Source organism: Sminthopsis crassicaudata, chromosome 5 (assembly GCF_048593235.1).
Source record: "Sminthopsis crassicaudata isolate SCR6 chromosome 5, ASM4859323v1, whole genome shotgun sequence".
Classification (NCBI taxonomy): Eukaryota; Metazoa; Chordata; class Mammalia; order Dasyuromorphia; family Dasyuridae; genus Sminthopsis; species Sminthopsis crassicaudata.
In genome coordinates, this window is record NC_133621.1 from 100,816,877 (window position 1) to 100,838,477 (window position 21,601).

General features: G+C 34.8%; 1 protein-coding gene across 2 annotated transcripts in view; it reads right to left on the minus strand.

Annotated features, from left to right (window-relative positions):
• AGK (acylglycerol kinase) overlaps positions 1–21,601 on the minus strand; it is an 86,018-nt gene that overhangs the window by 24,138 nt on the left and 40,279 nt on the right. For both annotated transcript variants that reach the window (XM_074267723.1, XM_074267722.1), the window contains exons 5-10: positions 16,675–16,750; positions 14,041–14,133; positions 11,490–11,522; positions 10,001–10,095; positions 5,906–5,975; positions 767–846 (exon numbers count right to left, since the gene is read on the minus strand). In XM_074267723.1, coding sequence (XP_074123824.1) covers positions 767–846; positions 5,906–5,975; positions 10,001–10,095; positions 11,490–11,522; positions 14,041–14,133; positions 16,675–16,750 — 447 coding nt within the window. The remainder of the gene's footprint in view (positions 1–766; positions 847–5,905; positions 5,976–10,000; positions 10,096–11,489; positions 11,523–14,040; positions 14,134–16,674; positions 16,751–21,601) is intronic.

Genomic DNA, 21,601 nt, shown 5'->3' on the forward strand with positions numbered 1-21,601 from the left:
CACTATGTTTTGCACTTTCATTCAATATTGTATAATTCTTTTTGTTTGAGCTCTATCTCCCTACTACACAATAAGCAATATGAGGATTGGCTATATCTTAGCTTTGTTTTTATCTCCCCCAGAATTGAGCACAAAGCAAATACTTAGCAATGTTTATTGACTCACTGTAACAATTCATAGTCCCTGATGATGAGATCTCCAGAAATGAATTCATTTTCCTTGAGAGGTCAGCAATACTCCCAGTTTATTTCTATGATATGCTATTATATGACCAAACAAATCCCTTGCTTTCTCAATGCAATAAAAGGAATACTTCTTTTGAAGAAGCCCTCCCACCCATCAATATAGAAACAAAACTTATGAAGCGCTTTTCTTGTGGCCAACCAGGCCCTAAAAACATGGTCATGGCCCCAAATTTAAATACTCTCATCCTCAGAAAACTTGTATTTAAACAATGAATCTATTGCCTTCCTCAAACACCATCAATCCAGTGTAAAAACTCTCCTAATCCTCTTTGCATTAAGAATGGCCAGCCTCTACAAAAATAACCTCTATCTCCTAATTAAAAAAAAAAAAAAAAAACAAACAACTGAGAAATCTGCCAAACAGCATGAAAAAAGTCATGAAATGAATGAAGTACTGTATCTCTAAAACTCTAAATGAATAGAATCTTTTTTAAAAACTATGATCATAGCACTCAATGAAAATCCTAAGAAGAATATAAGGGGATAAAAATCCCATATTTGTAAAAATAATACTACATTACTTGCTAACTTTGACTCCTGCATCTCTGAAGGATCCCCATCGTAGTCCAGATAATGCAAATACAGGCTGTTCCTTTTCTCCCTGAAAGTTAAGTAAAAACAGAAGGTTAATGATTCCACCAAATGCAGTTTTACAAACATAATTTAAAACTTTTAAAGTCATTTTTTTGAGTTCTAAATAATGTCCCTTCTTCCAGCCCTTCACTGCCCATTGAGAAGGAAAGCAATATGATACCCATTATACCTGTGAAGATATGCAAAACATATTTTCTTAGTAGCCACAATAAAATTTTTCTACATGCTTATAAGCACATAGTATTCTTGATTCTTTTTAACCACAACAAAGATAAAAATTCTTTTAAAATTGTAATCAAACTAGATTGCTGCTCTGCATAGTCCTTGAAACAGCTGCTCAGTTATACTTTGAAAAAAGGGCTAATCTTTGACCACTGTAACCCAGAAATCACGTTGCTTCCTTTGAACTCTTAAGCAAAAATGGTTTGACGATACTTATTGGTTTACATACAACTTAGGAGTTGAGTTTATCATAGTTTCTTTTTCCTTGTCTAGGACAAAGGTGATTGGAGGCTGCCATCTTCATCAGTCCAGGAATTTAATAATGGAACCAGAACACTGGCACAACAGAGTATCTTAGGAAGTCCCATTACTAATTATTGTTGGTGGTACACTTACGGTTTACTATATTTCCAAATTCTTAGAATATCTTTTTGGGGAGAGGGTATCCATAATTCTGATAGATTTTGATCTGAAAGGGTTTTTGTCCTTTCTATGCTATATGATGTACATCACTAATCTAGTGTGAAGATCAAGGAAGGTAATAGTAAATTGTGTAAAGAATGGCTAGCTCAGAATGCTATAGATAGAAGGAGAATGAGCTTTTTTTCTTTAACTAAAGACTTAATTTGATGTTTCCTCATGGTGGGAAAATAAATGGCTCTGAATTCTTGAAGGCTATGATGGCGAAGCTTAAGTTATAGCAGTACTTTCTTACCCCAAGTTGGAGTTTGGATCTGGGGGTGGGCTGTGTGTCTCTGAGGACTCAACTAGCTAATTCTTGCAAAGCATATCACCAAAAGATTGATGACCTGGTGATGAGTTTTTTTGGCCAAAACAGTTCTGAACCACATCAATGGAAGAAATGTCAACTGTGAATGATGAAACAAATGGACAGTGTGAAATACTAATGGGGAAAATGTCATTTAGCAAGAGAAAATAGTTTCAGCAACTGCTTCCTCTGAGGAAAAATCTTAAATAATCAAATATAATGGCATCCAACTCACCATTAAGGCAAACCAAGTCCTAGGTCCTCCACTTTTACCTTATGAGGAAGGGCAGTATTTTGTACCAGTCTGTCAACACATATGGTTATTTTTGTGTGAGAAGGCCTGGTTTCTAGGACCAGGTAAAATTTTCCTCAAATCTAGTTTTGCTTCCAAAGGACTCCATTCTGGGAGAAGTGATTCCTTCTCTTATAAGCAGGTACAACAAACCCATTGTATAGGCAAAGAAAGATGTGCCAGAAATAGTAATAGTCAACCAATAACCATTTATTAAGTGCCCACCATGTGCCAGGTACGATGCCAAGTACTGGGGATACAAAGAAATACAAAGGATTTTTGCTCTTTGGGAGCTCAGTCTAATGAAGAGAACAATATGAAAATATACAAACAAGGTTTATATGGGATAAAGTAGAGATAATCAAGAGAAGAAAAAACCATTATAATTAAGGGGGAGCTGGAAAGGCTTCTTTAGATGTAGAAGATGGGACTTTTTACTACAACTTGAAAGAACCTAGAGAAGCCGAAGATAAAGTTGAGAAGGAAAAGAATTCCAGATATGAGAGACAACCAGTGAAAATGCCTGGGCATGAGATACAGAGTGTCCTATGAGGTCAGTAACATTGAATCAAAGAAAGAATACATGATAGGGAACACAAGCAAGGAATCTCAAAAGATAGAAAGGGGTCAGGTTGTAAAACACTTTGCAAATCCAACAGAGGAGCTTATGTTTTTGATCCTGGAGGTGGGATGGGGGTGGAAGTTCATAGTCAGAGCTGTCCTTCGAAAAATAGCTTTGGTAGCTAAATGGCGGAAGATGGACTAGATGGGGGAGACGAGAAAGAAAAACCAAAAGGCTATTGCAACAATCCAGAAAATCAGGTGTTAAATACTGTGAAGGGAGTATTGACAGGACTTGATATCAAAATGTACTTATAGGAAATATAAAAATCAAATATGGAAGAAAGTGATGAAAATCTAAGTTCTCAAAGAGCTACTGCTGAAATTGAGTTAATGGACACATATACACTATAGTATTAGGGATAGTTTTTGAAAACTCTCTTGCCCCAAGATCCAGATCCTTAAGGGCTAAGGTACCTAAGGTACATTAATTACCTATTCATCAGTAATTCTAAAGTATAAGAATAAAGGCTTGAATCTCTTCTGGGAAAGCTTAGCAGTAAAAAGCCATTCAGTCATGTAAGAAAACTGGCAGGTGCCAGGCTAAGAAGCAGATTCACTTTAGCTACTATTTAACAGTAAGTGAATGCTACTCAGAGGTACGATTTTCTAATCCACAAGTCCAAAAGTATTGTGTCCAAAAGTATTTTGCAAACTTCTTCCAGGCTGTCTTTGTTAATGAAGCTAAAGATTTTTCAACATTAGACCATAGAAAATGGTGGAGGAAGAATGAAACATTGCCTGAAGTACAAAGATGGGAAGACACCTCTGAAGTTCTCAGTTGAAAAAGCACTTTTTTTGACTGAAGAAAATATATCCCTGACATGGAGGAGATGAGCTTTCTAAATGGTTATGTGGGAACCTGTGGCTGAAGTAGAGGATACTCTGAGAGATGAAATTCTGAGTGCAAGTAGTGAAAGATTTAATTAACCCTAGATTAAGAAAAAGAATTTCCCCTAGGAAATCATTTTTTCAAACGATAGAGATACTGGACACAGTACTTGTTAAAAAAACAAATCTGAAAATTTCTCCTGAGCATGAATCACATTTTATTTATCTTTATAGTCCCTCAGGGCAACTAGAAGATCCAGCAAGGGAAGATCTCTACTTTCAAAGAATTTAAATGAATTAAATAGGGACACTTCACCTGTTAAGAAGCACTTAGGTGGGTTAGTGGATAGAGCACTGGGCCTTGGAGTTAGGAAGACCTCAGTTGAATTCTGACTTCAGACACTTCCTAGCTGTGTAACTCTGGACAAGACACAAAACCATGTTTGCCTCAGTTCCTCATCTGTAAAATAAACTGGAAAAGGAAATGACAAACCATTTTTTCCAGTATCTTTGCCAAGAAAAACCCCAAATGGGGACCCAGAGTCAAACACAACTCAAGTAATTGAACAATGACAACAAAGCTTCACCTGTTGATTAACTCCCTAAGTGAACCTGGGCTGGAGGCTTAATGAGGAATGTAAGTGAACAGTGTTAGGCCAGGGAATAGGAATCAGTTCCTTTGGTTTTAGATGGAACACTGATCTATGGAATTAATCACCGAGATCACTAATCACTAAGAAATTCACCACAGTTGAAGACTAAGGTCTCATACAGTTCACCCCACTTTAGGGAACAGCATTTAAGCTGGTAAGAAAAAAAGCAAGATAAGATAGATAGGGAAATGATGTCCCTTCTCATTTTATCCTACATTCCATTCACTCCTTCATATTAAATATTGACTATGTCTAAGAGACAATGAAAATGGTTAGGGACATAACAGACAAAACACAAAAACAGTTCTTTGTGGATATATCCTAAAAGCTTCTAAATGGTACATCAGAAAGAAGAGAACCAGTATGGTTCCACGCACATTTCAGGTACAATAATAATATTAAATCATGGCTAATATTTTCATAGTATTTTTATGGTTTGCAAAGCACTTAAAAAATATTAACTTCTTTGATCCTCACAATTACAATGCTAAAAGAGAGAGAAGCTATCATTATTCCTATTTTACATATGGAGAAACCAAGGCAGATGTATGAACTCAGGTATTCCTGATTCCAGGTCCACTGCTCTATCTGCTGTGTCATTCAGCAGGGATTCTATTCATATCATACTATTGACCTGATAGGAACAAAATGTTTTTTTACTCAAGTGCAATACCTTCCAGAGAATTCTTAACTATGTGCTTAATTAGAATTTGAATAGGACTATATGGATATAATTATATAGTGGAGAGGTGGCACAAGGAAGAAGGAGGCCATAAGTAGAATGAGGAATAACAGTTAGATAATTTATTTTCCTAATTCACAAAGAAATTGATCCAGGAAGGCAGACAAAATTTATTTTAGCTAGATACAAAAGAAACCAAAGTTATCTGGAATGCCACATTTTTTGAGGATCTAAGAACTGATTTGTGCATATTCTCCACTGCCTTGGCCTTAAAACCATTATAAATCAGTGGCTTAATCAACTCACAAAATAGGAACATTTGGAAAAAAAAAAAAAAAAAAAAAAGAAAGAAAGAAAAGAAAAAAAAAAAACAAAAGAGAAGGTGCTGAGATGATATCTAGTCAAAAAGAATGCTTTCTACTTCACCTTAGTTGCAATGCCAAACAAACTACCTGTGGCCTCCAGGCACTTTCTCTACTGGAGCACAGAGCAGTCACAAATAAATAAATAAATAAAAAGGCTCAACTAGGGTGATGGCAGAAAAAGGAACAGAGAAAAAAGACCCAACCAATCTGTACCATTTCAACCAGGCAAAAAAAAAAAAAAAAAAAAAAAAAAAGAGCCACATAAAGTGCTTGAGAGCAGATCCTAACTCCCTTTGTAACTAGCAACATTTTACAAGTATGTTTTAATCTTATCCATCATCTTGGAATAGATTTTAAAAGGCTTTGAGCACTTACTTCAGTACAGAGCACTCCTTTTATACAAAAGGAAAGATGTGCCCATCTTCAATGTGTAAACAGTCAGCTCCAAATATCAGAGTAATTATAACAATTAGAAATAAGACAATGGAATTTATCAATGCCTATACACACTAAATCCTCCTGTCACTAATTTTTTAAAAGGGAACTTTACTAATGGAAAAAGAATGCAAAAAAGAAACCTGGATGTATATAGCAAGTAACTTCTCAGCAGAAATTCCATGCCTTTGCCTACCTTGATCTGCAGCACATCAAGTGGAATTGTTTCTCCTTTCACAATGGCCAGTGTGGCATCTGTAATGTGCCTAAAAGAAAGTCAGGTATCCACCAATAAACATTTATATAGAATTTTAAGATGTGCAAACTACTTTCCTGTCATTAATTTTGTAAAGCAGCTACTATCTTATTCTACCCATTTTACAGGTGTGAAAGCTGAGGGTGCTTATGCTCACAATCTGTCTAAAAGACAGATTCTGACTTCAGACACTTCCTAGCTGTGTAACTCTGGACAAGACACAAAACCATGTTTGCCTCAGTTCCTCATCTGTAAAATAAACTGGAAAAGTTTCCTAACTGTACCTCTACCACTCTCTGAAAAAGTTAAACTAGTGTGTTGATGGTGGGAGAAGGGGGCAGGGTAGGAGACAGCAGGAAATAACAGGGATTGCATATCCCTCCTAATATTTAAACACTCAAAAGAAAATTTCTGTAGGGTGTCCCAAACACTGGCTTAATAGCTTAAGCAGCTATTAAGATAGCTATTTAATTAACTTTACTAGCTAAGACTAAGACTTTTGGATAGGATATGTATGAAGTCTGATACCAGATAAAAATATAACAGAAAGACCTGATGTGAACAAAAGAATGAATTCACTGGTGAGTGAATTTATTAGCAATTGACAATCCAGGAATGAAGCAAAAAATATATATAATAACTAACAATAATAAGTTTAATTTTTTATTAAGACATTCAAGCCACTAAATAAAATCATCACCTCAAGTGTAAGAGAGCATGAATCTAAGAAATACGGAAAAGTTTCTTCTGCAAAATCAAACGTGGAATCTCAGGACATTATGTTCTATAAAATCTCTATTTCCCTTTAGAGGTTATTGCCATTTTAAGTGCAAATGTGCTGGCAACTATATGCTGAAAATCACTCTACAAGCTACAGGTAAGATAATAATTAAGCAGCACTCATTTAAGAACTCTAGTGGACAGTCACCGTGTGGTTGTTTAGTCCTTCAGTCTCGTTGAGCTTATGATGTCTGTTGGACATCCAGTTCTAGTTGTCTAAAAGGCAACTGGAGGATGTGAGACTAAAGGTGAGCAGAAAGATTAGGGCAGGATAGGGAGATGGGAGAATGGTCAACATGGAGATGGTAATGAATAGGAGGTGATGAGATCACCAAGTGAAGAAGTCTACAGGACTGTCATCACCCCAGTTGAGCCGGCCTAGGACAGAATCCTGAGGGATACATAAGGTCAGAAGATATGGTCTGGAGAGGGAGCCAACAAAGCAGAAAGAAAAGGAGCAGTAAGGTAGGGAAAAAGACAGCCAGGAGGCAGCAGTGTCCTGAAAACCTAGAAAGAAGAATGTTAACAAGGAAGAGAAAAAGTGGTTGAGGAAAGCAAGGGTTAAGAAAAGGCCTCAAAAACACATCTATGTGAACAGTTAAAATTTAAGAGAAAACTACTCACTTTATCTCGTTTATATTTGAGAGATAAACAAGTCTCCCAAGTAATAGCTGATAATAGTTCCAACTTCAAGGCACTTAGATAATTTATACACAGTGTTTTGTGTATATTATTAATATTCTTTATGCCAACACTATGAGGTAATATTAGAGTACTAGATAATGATGAGATAGATGAGAAAAGTGGCTTAGAGGGGCCACACAGCTAGTAGGCATGGGGTAAACTATACACTTAAGCTTCTTATCCCCCGGCCACCCAACCTGTAAGGCCTACTTGTAGCTCTCCCAAAATAGAAAAAAGAAGAAAGCAGTCTGGAAGTTCAATTCTCTTGTCTTCCAAGGGCAAAATTACTTATTCTTTGAAAATAGAGCACTTAAAGTACAGGATTAACACTTGAGGAAAGAGGAAATATATAGTCACTTCAATTATGTTCATCTCAAAAAGAAACTAACCAGAAACACTGAAGGCCATAAAAATTTTCATTCACCTTAAGCAAAACCTTAGGAACACTACTATAGATTTAAGTGCTTAGTAGTTTTTGATGAAAAGAATGATCTTCACCTTAATGTGGAACACTGCTGTGTCTTTTAAAACTCAGGCATGTCATTTCCAAATTGCTTTTTAAAGTGAAGCACAAAAGTCAATCAACTTCGTGGCCTTAAAAGTGTCATTGTTCAGCAACTGTCCGAAGCATTGAAAAGTAACACTTCAGCATATTACCACACTTTAGTATTAATACCAGAATGGATTTTTATAATAGGATCCTCAACTCATTTACCTGAACAACCCTCCACATTCAAGATTCTTTTTTCTCTAAGGTAATTACAATTTAACAAATCTTGACAGCAGTGCAAAAAAGCAATATCTTGCACTCTTTAAATGGCCTTAGGCACTAGCCATATTACCAGAGGCTGCAAAAATTCTGAACCTAAGCTTGGCTGACTTGATTACATAAGAGCCTTGGGGTATGCTTACAAATTCATTTTAATTTAATTTTAAAAGATTGTAAAAGGAACAGTAATATTTTAATTATGGGATAAAGCAAGCTTAAAAACTGGAGTTTGTCCTTTAGCCTGAGAAAAAGTAGCCTTGGGCTATGAAGAATAAGGATAAGGAAATAGTATAAAATTACAAAAACATATCTTCCCTTCAAGGGAAAGGTTCTGCCTTCTAGGTTTCCTAAATTACATAGAAAAGAAATGTTGGCTAAAGTAGGTCAACTGATCAATACTGAAAGGAAGAAAAGAGAAGACCTCAAAAGCAATCAAGACCCAAACCACAGAAGGCTTATGTCAGGTAAATAAAATTCTTATCAGTTCAATGTTTTTCATCTGAAAATCTTACCTGAATAGAACAAGCACAGCTAATTTAACTGGTCTCTTGCATCTAACCCAGGTTTCAGGGTTTGGGGAGATAAGACAAATGCTACCTGGTTTAATACACTAGATCACCAGGGGAGTTTTAATGAAAGGTGTGATTTGTGTTGGTTTACCTGTCAAATATCTAGGCACCTAGAGATTAGAATGCTTATATACAAATGAGAAGCATTAAATGACCTAGTACTTTGTAACCCACTAAAATAAACTTTTAAAAAAGTCTGAAAACAAGAAAACAGTTCTGAACTATAGAGAGAGAGAGGCACTAACAACCAAGAAAGCACCATAGCACCCCTTTAGGTTTATAAAAAAATTTTTTTTTTGAGGGAAAGAAAAGGGAAAGAAAAATTTCTTCATTCTTACTCTAAGACTTCACTTGATGAAAAGTTATTTTCAAAATTATGTTTATGATCACATTTTAGGTGCTAGAACTACATTTTTTTGTTGTTGAACACATTGATGTAACCTATTGAAGTTATCCCTGAAAGGGAATACAAAGTTTTCCGTTCATTTCTTTATAGAGTTATAGGAATGAGAACAAAGAACAGATTTAATTCAAGCAGTGGCTATTCTCAAGTACCCTGGCCTTATCTTATTCACAAGAAGATGCTATTTTTGACAACAGGACTTAGAAAGGAGCACTGAAAACAAAACAAAAGAAATAACAATTCCAATTTCAAATTCTACTGATGGGGCACCAGAAGTGTTGCTAACATATGCTGTTTGACAGGTCATTTGCTCAAATATTTATTCCTATCTCTGGTGTCAATACCTATCTTCCCTACAATATCTCCTTTCTTGACAATTATGAGTCCACAATCCTATAAGGAAATTTACAACTATTTTAATTCACTTCTATCAACTTTTGTTTATCATTTCTATAGTCTTTTTGGTTTCTATTTTTACCAATTTCTCCCCTAATTTTCAGTATTTCCCTTCCCCCCCCCCCTTTTTTTTGCTTATTTTGGGTTTATTTTTAAGTGACTATTCAAGCTTATTTGCCCTCTCCTTTTCTACTTACTAATGTATGCCTTTAGGCATATAATTCCTCATAATCCCCCACAACTGCCTTAGCAGTAATCCAGAAATTTTAGTATATTGTTTCATCATTATAATTTTCTTTCACATAACTGTTTCTATATTTTTGATGTGTGACTACAAGCTTACAACATACAGGCACAAGCTACATCATAGATGTGAATTCTTTCTTCCATTTCTTCACACTCATTAATGTTAAATCCCCACATATACAACCTACTGGACTTTGTTTCCACTTTCAGGGAAGAGAGTATGACTCAAACTGCAGGTCTGTCCCAATGGGATAAATCCTATGGGAATCTTGCTGAAGGTAACCTGTAGAGGGGGGAGGGGGGAAGGGAGAGAAGGAAAGAATAGGAAAAAATCAGGTTGAGCAAAGAGCATATCTGTATTAATTATGTACAATCACCATTTCTGGATATGGCACTCAGGTACTAGTAGTTGGGCACTTCTCCAAAGCAGGCAATCATAATAATGACTTAGAATTTGACAGACTTTGGAAAAGTCACTAGTGTCCACAAGTTAGTAAAGAGCTTTGTGAAATGAATAGGGCCATGACCACATAAACTTGATGGAAATAGACTAATAAGAAACAGAGGAATAGAATCAATGAGATATTCTCAAGTATTTAATCTGAAATGCTTTGATGGGTTAAAACAATTTATATACCCCATGAGTTGTCTTTGGGTCAACCTTAGACCAAGGGAACCTAGACCTTAGACCAAGGGAACCTAGAGTATTTACAATGTGATTCAATTGAATTCAACCTACAATAGGAATTAAGTTAGCTTTTGAGGAAGCAGAAAAGACATCATTTTAGAAATGTACTATATGACCAAAAAGGGCTTTCCACAAAGCTGCTGATCAACCAAATCACAGCTGAACCTCCAATTACACCTAGTAATTAGCTTTCCACTGGTTCAATTAAATGCTGAAGAATACTGCTTATTTGTTGTTTATTCTAAGAGTACCAAATCTGTATGCTGGGAAGGAAGTACTATTAACAAAGGTACTCTCCCTCAGTACATTAGTAAATTTTTTTTTCAGTTTTGTTACATTATTCAACTTCTTAGTCTGGCAAGAGATATTCTCTATGGGATTGCTAGGAACCCAGACGTGAAATTTCCTGATATTTTTCTCATTTCTATTTTCACCTCCCCTATACCACCACTTAGAGAGGATTTTAAATTTATTTAGGAAGCAAGAAAAATCTCTCCCAGTGCCTCTGATTTTTGTAATCAATGTGATTGTAATGGATTATTCCCAACTGAGGCAAACAGAAATAAGGGGCTAATGAGACAAGTAAGATGGCAAGAGCACTAAAATGCATTAAATACTATAAAATGATGGGCACAGAAATAAAGACTTTCTATAGAAAAGATTCTCTAAACAAATTTTTTTCCCCCCTGCTAGAGGTGAGGATAAGGGAGGAGAAAAGGAGGAAGATTATGTGGTAAAGAGCAACAGTGGGTACAAGCTGCAGGAATAGCCCTTGATGGACTTGTATGTAGAATAGTTAACTTTAAGTTAATGAAAACTCCTTGTTAAAGAGAAGTCAATACATCCTGAGTACTTTTCTCCCTCAAATCAAAGAGATCCATTCTACAAAGTTCTTTTATGGAAGCAGATAGAAGATAGAAGGAAAGGAAATAACAAGAAAGGAAGAAGCAAAATTCAAAATTTAGAACCTAGAAGTTCTAAATGCTTACCTCATCTACTCTTCGAAGAAGTCCAGTAACAACCTACAAAGAAGTGTAAGATTTTAACAAGCATTTTCTTTACCATATAGAATAAGATTCTATTTAAATAGAAGCCTGCAAAATTGTTATTCCATTTTAATCTCCAATGTAACTTAAAGTTTTGGTTTTTTTTTTTTTTTTTTTTTTTTTTTCCCCACAAGTCCTATACTATTCTCTCCCCCCTCTGAATTTATATTAGGTAATTTTGCTTTCTTTTACACTAAGAAAATTAAGGTCAGTTTTGGCCCTCTCCCCTCCAAACTTCTCAGAATAATTCCCTACAGCACTCTTCTTCCATTTTCTCACAAAAGAGGTATCCACAGTCTTCAATAAAGCAAACCATGCTTCTTTCTATAAATTAGGTACAATTCTTCCCCTCCTTCCAACTTTTTCAGTTTATTCAGAACTAAATGAACAACCTCTCACTTTCAGACTAAAATGAAGCCAGCAACAACAGACATTCGATACTGTCAAGCTTTACTTCTTATAGACTTTGCAGTCTCATCCTGAAAACCTACAAATCATTTTCTGTATATAACATTTCTTACTAGAATACTTCCCCTCTTTCTAAGCTCTGGTTAAGTCTAACTTCCTTTCTTTCTGACCCACATAATTATTAATGTTCCCTCTCAAAATAGCTTATATTTACTTATTTTAAAAATGATATTTCTCCAGCAAATATAAATATCTTGAGTATAGGTACTGTTAATAATTGCTTGTATCGCCCAAGATGTAATAGTGTAGTTAATAGATATTTATCAAATTAAAACCATTCTTTCTTATCCTTTACAAAGAACCTACTTCACATTTTCCTGAACTGACCAGAGTATCAAACAATTCACAGGAAATCAATTATTACACTACAAAAACAATTACTAAGGCTATTAATACAGCCTTTTAAAAAGGAACTCAGGGAAACAAAGAGGGTGTCCACTAACTAGAAAATAGACTTAAGTTATAATGTTGTAACATGATTGGATACAGTCCTTCTGGTCAGGTGTTTTTTTTTTTTTTAATTGTAAGTCCCAGGAATGATATAAAAAAAGAAGATGTCATCAACAAAATGTGTTAAAAAATATCTTACAGAATTTCTAATATAAGCATCAGACAGAATTCTAATTATTGTAGTCTTCTCGCTTTATCTCTGAGGAAAAGGAATAAAGTTATACTAGATAAAGAAATGAGGCACTGATGTTCATTAGACTGCAGCCAGTAAGGACTGCATTTTGTCTCTCTCTGATATTTAAAGATGTTACAATTTGCTCCAGAAAAATGGTCAATCTTTCAATGGAAAAGGTCCACTATCTTTGGGAAACTACATATAACATCAAAATAAACACATACATATATGTATATGTAGACAGAGAGAAAGACACAGAGAGACACACACAGACAGAGACAGACACACAGACACACACACACAGAGACAGAGAAACAGTGAGAGAGACACACACAGACACAGAAAGAGACAGAGACAGAAAGACATACAACAGAGAAACAGAGAGAGACAGAGAGAGACAAACAGAGAGACAGAGAGAGAGACTGACACAGAAAGAGACAGAAAGACACACACAGAAACACAGAGAGAGAAACACACAGAGACACAGATGTGTGTGTGTGTGTGTGTGTGTGTGTGTGTGTGTGTGTGTGTGTGTGTGAGAAAAGACAAATTAATACTGGTGTAAATACAAAAGTATAATATGGGAAAGTATATACTAAGGTTCACTGTTAAGTCATATTATAGTGGAGAGCATGTCTGATAGGTGACACTGTCTATTTACCAGACTGATTTCCCAATGAATAAGGCTTTATTGTCATATCAAGCAGGACAGGACCAAACAGAACAGGAGACTGGTTAGTCTACAAGAGTACTGCAGGATGATTATTTTATTAGGAAAAGAAGGCTAAAGGGGAGATGTTTATTCTTTGTTTATTGGTTAGACCCTCTCAAGAGAAATGTTATTTCTTAATCATTAGCCAAATTTTGAGGAAAACAAGAAATAGAAACATGTAGCAGGACCCAAGCTTCCTGGCATCCAACCTGTCTCCTAGGACCCAAGCTCCTTCCACCTAGTTATGTGGTTAAACATGTTGTTTTCTACAATCGCAACCTCCTGCTGCACCTGTCTTGATTGGTAACAACAACTTTTTTTTTTTCCCCTTGCCCCTAACTACAAACAGTGAATGGGCTGGGGTCCATTCTAGTATCATAAAAATTCTCACAGTTGACCTGATATTAAAATATTTTTTTTCTACATTTTACTTCCTGCCCAAATGAAATGCCTTAAACTTTTATAGAATGAAAATTTGTTCTTGGGATGAAGGTTTTAGAGAACATAGTGGGCAGAATACCCTAGAAATTTCATCATACATTTCAGAAAGTGGTAACCATCCTAAAAACTAAAGCTTAGAAAGAAATCGTTTTTTCTGGAACATAATCATTCCTCAGTGGCAACACGCTAAAACATGATGTCCATTTCTTCTATCTTCAATATCTCTTCAAACAGCAAAATAATCCTACCTCCTGAAGAGTTCCATCCCCACCTGCAACAATGATCATGTCTGTGTTTTCCATTAATTCTAACAGCTTCTTGGCTTGTCCTTCATAATCTGTCTAGAAGGAAAATAAAATGCTGGCTTAATTGATCAATTCAAGGAGTACAAACATACAAAGTTTAAAATCTTGGACTTTTAAGTTAGACAATCACTCTCAAAAAGTAAAGTAATTGATACCTTATTGATAATTAAAATGTTAGCAAAATAATAATCAGATCTAAGCTATGGAAAGAAGCTAAGAGAATTCTAGCCTTCTATTTTGTGTGTGAAGAAAATGAAGACCAGAGAAATTAAATGACTTCTCTAAAAGTGTATGGTCAGGATCAGGAATAGGAAAAGAAACCAAGCTCCTGGATTCCAATACAAGCGCTCATTTAATCACTATTTAGTTAGTGCTTTCTTTTTAATATGCTATGGTAACTAAATACACAGGTGTGTGTGTGTGTGTGTGTGTGTGTGTGTACACTATTATTCCATAGGTCTGTGGAATAATCATAAAATAATATTTTTTTTTCCCAAAGGACAACAAATATTTCTATACTGCTTAGGAGGGGAACAACATTTGTACTCAGCTATCTATAAAGCTGGTATATAAAATCCTAAACATATACAGACAGTACTTATATCTGCTTAGCATTAAATAATGGCCTAAAGAGGCCACTTAAAAAAATGAAATGTGCTTATCTTGTGACAGAACAATACTTTAAAAGTCACCATGGAACTAAAAGAAATGAAAACTGTATGAGACTACATGAAGAACATTTATATATGGGCAAAACGTAGCTATACATTAGCTGTAACAAATCCAGGTAAAACAATGCCTAAAGACATGATTCTGGGGCCTAACTGTTTACTCAAGGGAATGAAATTAATAGTATACCTAAATATTTGACAACAGAATGAAGTTATGCTCAAGTCTGGAGAACTAGTTTTTAAAAATACATGTACGCAGCATTCTTGTTTTAGAAACTCTGAGCAATAAACTGATAAGAGTTTAGAGTAAAAAATATGAATGCAGTCTTACAAAAATATTAGCAAGACAAAATTACATACATGTCTACTGATTGCTAAAGACAGACTCATCATTAAAAGTTTATAGGAATCTCTAAAATAGTATTATTCCTCTTTGGGGGTTTTTTCCCTCTCTCTTAATTAAATCATTGAGAATTTAAAAGGATCATCATTTAGAGTTCCTTTTAAAGGGAAAAAAAAAAAAAAAGGAAGATCTATTTGAGGGGCTAAGATTATATAGTCAGGTACTGAAATAATCCTCAAGTCTTAAGAATGTTTTAATTTGAAGAACCCAGAGAACATTGCACAGAGCAACAACATTATATGATGATCAACTGTGATGAATTTGGCTCTTTTTAAGGAGGTGATTCAAGCCAATTCCAATAGACTTGTGATAGAAAAAGCCATCTGCATCCAGAGAGGCCTATGGGGACTGAATGTAGGTCGCAACATTGTATTTTCACCTTTATTGTTGTTGTTTGCTTGCATGTTTTTTCTTATTTTTCTTCTTTTTGATTTGATTTTTCTTGTGCGGCATGTTGATTGTGGAAATGTGAATAATTGTGCATGTTTAACCTATATTGGATTATTTGCTATATAGGGGATGAAAGGAAGGAAGGGAGAAAATTCGGGACACAAGGTTTTATAAGGGTGAATGTTGAAAACTATCTTTGCATATATTTTGAAAAATAAAAAGCTATTATTGTTAAAAAAGGAATTTTATACTTTCAGGGGGAAAAGGAAATTCTCATGGACATAATTCTTGTCATCTAAGAAGCAATAATTTCATAATAGAATGTCAAAGCTATACCAGTGAGTTTTTTGACCTTTGTTTTTTAGCACACCTGAAAAGAAATCATCTTGCTCTCTCTTTCTACTTGTTATATGATTTTTTTTGTCTCAAAGGACCAAGGGTTGCTAGATTGTTGTAGTTCATTTCAAAGAAATGGTAAAGAATGGCAAAGTTAACAATGGAGGGAACTTAGCCACATGGACTGATTTCTGTAAGGTGGAAGATTGATTTTTTTTTTCATTCAATTCAATAAACATTTTTTTAAAAGTGCCTTCTATATGCTAGGTATTGTATTTTGTGCTGGAGAAAAGCTGCTAGCTCCTTATGGGCCACCGTATTGCTCAGATCAGAAACCTGTCCTTGAAAGATTTAGCTGTTTCATATGAAGAACACCTATCTTGATGTCCTTTTGCCCTGACTGCTGGTTGCCATTGGAGCCTATTATACCTACAACTGACCGCGGCCACAATTTAACAATTCATTTATACTCCCCAGATACCATAAGTCTGTCATTCCTTCTGGAAAGACAGTGTTAATTGACTCCCTGAAGGCTCCACAATATCTTTCCCTGGCCACCATTTCCCTATATATATTATATCTCTCCATACCAGAATGTAAAGCTCCTAAAGGGCAGGGACAAGTTTCTTAGTATTTGTATCCCTGGTGCTTAGCATAATTCTTGGCACATAGTAGATACTTAATTAGGGCTTCATTCAATCAAGAGATCTAGAAACATAGTGCAGACTGTTCTATGTGCAAATTCTGTATAAAGGTACATTTATAAGTCAGTCTCACCTTGATTACAGTCACATCCATGCCAGATAAGTGTAAAATGGGGGCAGCATTTTTTTCAAAAAGATTTCTAGCTTTTCTGTAAATAGAGAAAAAGGAAGAAAAATATTTTAACAAACCTTTCAAAAGGAGATTTAAAAGCCTATAGAAAAGAATAGCATTATGAATCTTTACAGTTTTATTGCATCTACTAAATTATATGAAGTCCCAAACTCAAAATTTAAAAAATAAATCATTCTTTAACCCAGAGATCTCATAATTGGCATTTTGTCCTCAAGAGGTCAAATAAAGAAAAGTCCCATATATACTAAAATATCTGTAGCAACATTTCTTGTGGTAGCAAGAAAATAGAAATCAATGAGTGCCCAGCAACTGGGAAATAGTTGATAAATTGTGATGTATGAATGTAATTAAATATTACTATGTTATGGTAATAACAAGTATAAAGAATTTCTGAGACACAAAGAAAGCAGTACTAGGAAAAGAATATAAACAATGAATTCAACAAGATAAATGAAAGCAACCTTAAAAAAAGGCCGAACTAAGATTAATTGCAGTGAACAATTTTAGATCCAGAGAACTGAAAGTTTAAGTCTATTCTTAGGTAAAATGATAGCTATCCCCATTAAAAACTGAGAGAAATTAAAAAAAAAATTCTTCTATCAAATAAAGCCAGTTAAGCAAAATGAATCCAAACAGTGGCCATATCCCAAAACGTCTCTGGCTCCTTGTATCTCTCTCACCTCTCTGACAGGACAGACAGAGGCCCTCTGCTGTCAGCCAGCTTACATTTATTAAGTGTCAACTATGTACCAAGCATCTTGCTTAGCATTAGGAATACAAAGAAATGAAAAAAGCAGTCCCTGCTGTCAAGGAACCCAGAGTTCTGAAGTTTTTCATACTTGTTTTTCTTTGTAATATTCCTGTCTTTGCATAAATGGTTCTTCTGGTTTAGTTGGATCTACTCTGTTTCAGTTCACACTATCCAAGATTCTCTGAAACCATCTTCTTTGTAATTTTTTTTATGGTACAATAATATTCTGTTACATTCATATGCCATATATATATATATATATATATGTGTGTGTGTGTGTGTATATATGTATGTATTCCCCTCCCCCCCCCCCAGCCATTTCCCAGATGTCTAAGATGTAATCTCAGACATTCTAGTTTGAGTCAACTCCTTTTTTCCCCTCCCCCATAGCATAGCTCCTTCTGGATTAGGAAGTTTATTTTGCTTGTAGTTATTTCCTTCCCTATATAACCTTCCTTATTCCACCTTACTTGTTTCTCTATGATGCAATTCTCCACTAAACTTGGCATTCAATTTTTCTTTGTCCCTCTCAAATATGGGAGGGGTTCATCTGATAGTCTCTTTCCCACCACATTTGTATACTCTTCTTCTCCTGTCTTCTCAATTACAAAAAATACCAGGTTATATCCCCTTCTTCCTCCTCTCTATCCCAGCCTATCTCTCCTTTTACTTCTTAGTAATGTTTGTCTTCTTCAATCCCTCAGAACTGGATTAATCTATAACCTGGATCACTTATTAAAAATTTAACACCCTTTGAAGACATGAAGGAACACTTGCTTCTTCTTCCTCTCATAAACTTCCTTCCCAATGTTCAAATCAATTTACTTTTCTAGGTTTCTCCAGATTTTTGTTTGTATTTTAAAAATCTTCCTCAATTCTGTTTTTTTTTTCATGAGAAAAAGGCTTTAAAGTTTGCTACTCCATTTTTCCTCTTATGGTATATACTCAGCTTTGTCAAGTTAGTCATCTTGATTATAAACCTATCTTGTTTGTCTTTTGGAATATTACATTCCAAGATAGCTAGGTTTGGACAAAATAATGATAATAGCTAACATTTATATAATATCTACTATGCTATAAACTGTACTTAAGGCTTTTTACAAATATTATCATTTGATCCTCACAACAATTCTAATAGATAGGTGCAATTATTATCTCCATTTTACGATGTTGCAGGTAGTGATTAACTGACCAGGCCAGTGTCACCCAGGTAGTAAATGTCTAAGGCTGGAACCGAACTCAGATCTTCCTGATGCCAGGCTCAGTGCTCTAATCATTGCACCACCCATCTGGGCAAGTATCCAACTGTAGTTCATGCATCTGAATTGCTTAATTCTAGAAGCTTGCACTAGTTTTTCTTTGACAATAATTTTAACTGTGATATTGTAGAGGTTCTTTTGACTATCTTTCCATGGCCTTCAGGTAACAGATCTGGACAATTTTCATTTATGACTTGAGACAGTGTCTAGTATTAAAAAATAAAACAAAACATGATTTTCAGGGAATCCAAATGATTCTTAAATTTTCTTTCCTTCTGACTTCTCTCCTTTTGAGGTCAGCTATTTTTTATTTTACATATCTTCCTTTTTTCTATATTTTCATTCATTTCACTTGTCCTAATATTTCTTGCAGTTACAAAGATTCATTGACTTCTGTTTGGTCTCTTGTAGTTTTTAGGAAATTCTATTTCTTGGGTATAGTTTGCTACTTTCTCTTTGAAAACTATTCTTTTACCGATTATTTCCTTCAGAGTCTGTATTTCTTTTTAAATCTTGCTTCATTTCTTCTAAGTGTTAATATGCTATTTATAGGAAATCCACTTTAACTTCTAAGTCTCTACTTGAAATTTTTAGTTACTCTGTCCTTTTGTGGGATCTTTAAATATGTTTTCCAACAGTTTTTGATACAGATCAATGTTTTCTTTGATTTTCCTCATCTTTTTAGCTTTAATTCTTGAATTAAGATTTTGTGCCAGGGCCCATTTCTCCACTTTGGAGGGAGGCTGCTGGTCTTGCTTGATCTCATCCTGGATTCTCTCTGTTCTCATGTTTATATTCACCTCCCAGAATAAAGCAGACTGGAACTTAAAATTCAGAGGGCTAGATTTTCAGAGCCTTCTCTGGGCCTAGATTATCCAGGTCTGAGCACTATAACACTGCTGATTGTTGCACACTGTTACTCCCTGAAGATCTCTACTCTGCTACTTTCTTAGGGGAACCCTCAATTCTTGCTACCTCCAGACAAAGAGCTATACAGGCTACACCTGTTCTGCATAAGACTGTATTGAGAGCATAAACTGTACTGATCATGGTTTTGCTAGAGGGGGCCTTTTTCCTATTGTCTATGGATTTATGGCTGACCTTCTGTGCAGTTCTAAAATGGAAAAAAATCATTTACAGTAGTTTCTCACTGGATTGTTTTTGATCATGATTTAGTCTAGAGCAAATTTCAGTGGCTACAAGAAAGCTGGACAATCTGCCTTTTATTCAGATAACTGTCTTGACAAGTTTGAGCTTCCCTTTCTTTTAAGTAATAGTGAAATATGAAAATACATAATTCTATGTATAATCAGCTTCTTTTGTGAAGCTCTTTAAAATTATTTTCAGGAAATATACTTTGCTTTTGTTTGTTTTGTTGAAATAAAATCAATGAATTTTAAAAAATTGTCATATACTCACTTTTAGTATAATGATTCTTATAAGAGTGTCTAACTGGTATATTGTGAAATTTGTATCAGAAATATCATCCATTTCTTCTTCTGTCCAGGGAATTGTTTGTACTTTCTTCTTTGTGTATTTTCATACAAATACATATATACATATCGTTCCTTTAGAAAATATATGTTTGTATATATGTACAAATATTTGATACTTAAAACATACCCTCTATAATATTGTCCTCAGAAATAAATTTCCACAATGACAACGGTAGCATCATAACCACATCTTACAATCCCACTGCAATACCATAGTTCTCATAGAATTTATTGTTCCTATACCAGTGCCCCATGAAATCATGTTTCTCTAAAACTAGCTACTAGATATAGTAGACCTGTATAACACTGAGATAGACACACACAATGTTTATGTATACATACAAATATACATATATGTATACATGCATATGTATGTATTTTAAAATGATGTGCACTGAATAAAGTAAGTCACTTTGATTTTGTGAGCAGGCTGAATGTAAGTGTCATGGGGTGACATATCTTTCTATCTTTATTACTTTTATAAATACATCCTTTGTTCATCTTATCAACTTAATAGTGGACACTATCCTAAAACCACATTTAACAAATTCTGAATCAACCACATAGGCTATACATCTTTATATCTTGCTTAGAGTCAATATGACATATTGGATTCTGCTTTGAACTTGGGAATCAAGAAGACTAAGGTTTAAATATGTCTGTCTCTGACACTTAACATCTGATCAAATTAATTACTACGGTCCTTAGTTTCTTCATTTATAAAATGAAAAAATTAAAGTCAATGGCCTCTAGGGTCCCTAAGAGCGCTAAATATACTATTTTTTCCACAAGAGTGAGCAGGATTATTGGAATGAATGCGGTTTTCCAACATGACTACACAATCAATACATTTTTTAAAAAGAAAAATCAATTTTCATAGTAACACCTCAGAATAACAATATTTAAGTATAAGCCAGGTATTAAAGAAGCCATATAACTAACTTCCTGTTACAATGGTTTTGTATATCTGTCTTTCTCTGATCCTAGCTACCTGGAACAGAGTGCCAAGGTTTGACTGAAGAAAAGGAAGAATCCCAATTCCTCTGACTTCTCCCTATGGCTTTAATTATCTTTTTGAGTTATAATTTTTCTTTTATTAACTTTGGTGATTCAAAACTTTTTTCCAGTATCTCATCATGGTGTGGTAGTGACTTCAGATTCACAAAAGCAACAATAATCAAGTACTGGTAGATGCCCTAGGTCCCCATAGGTCTTCTGATTAATTTAATGTCTGAAGTCAAGCTAGCTCAATTAAAAAGGCTTAACCTCAGGGCAGCTTCAGTGCAATTCATGTTTCAACTATGACCATGCTGGAAGATTATCTACATTGTCATCAAAGGGTTTTTGACTAATGCCAGTGC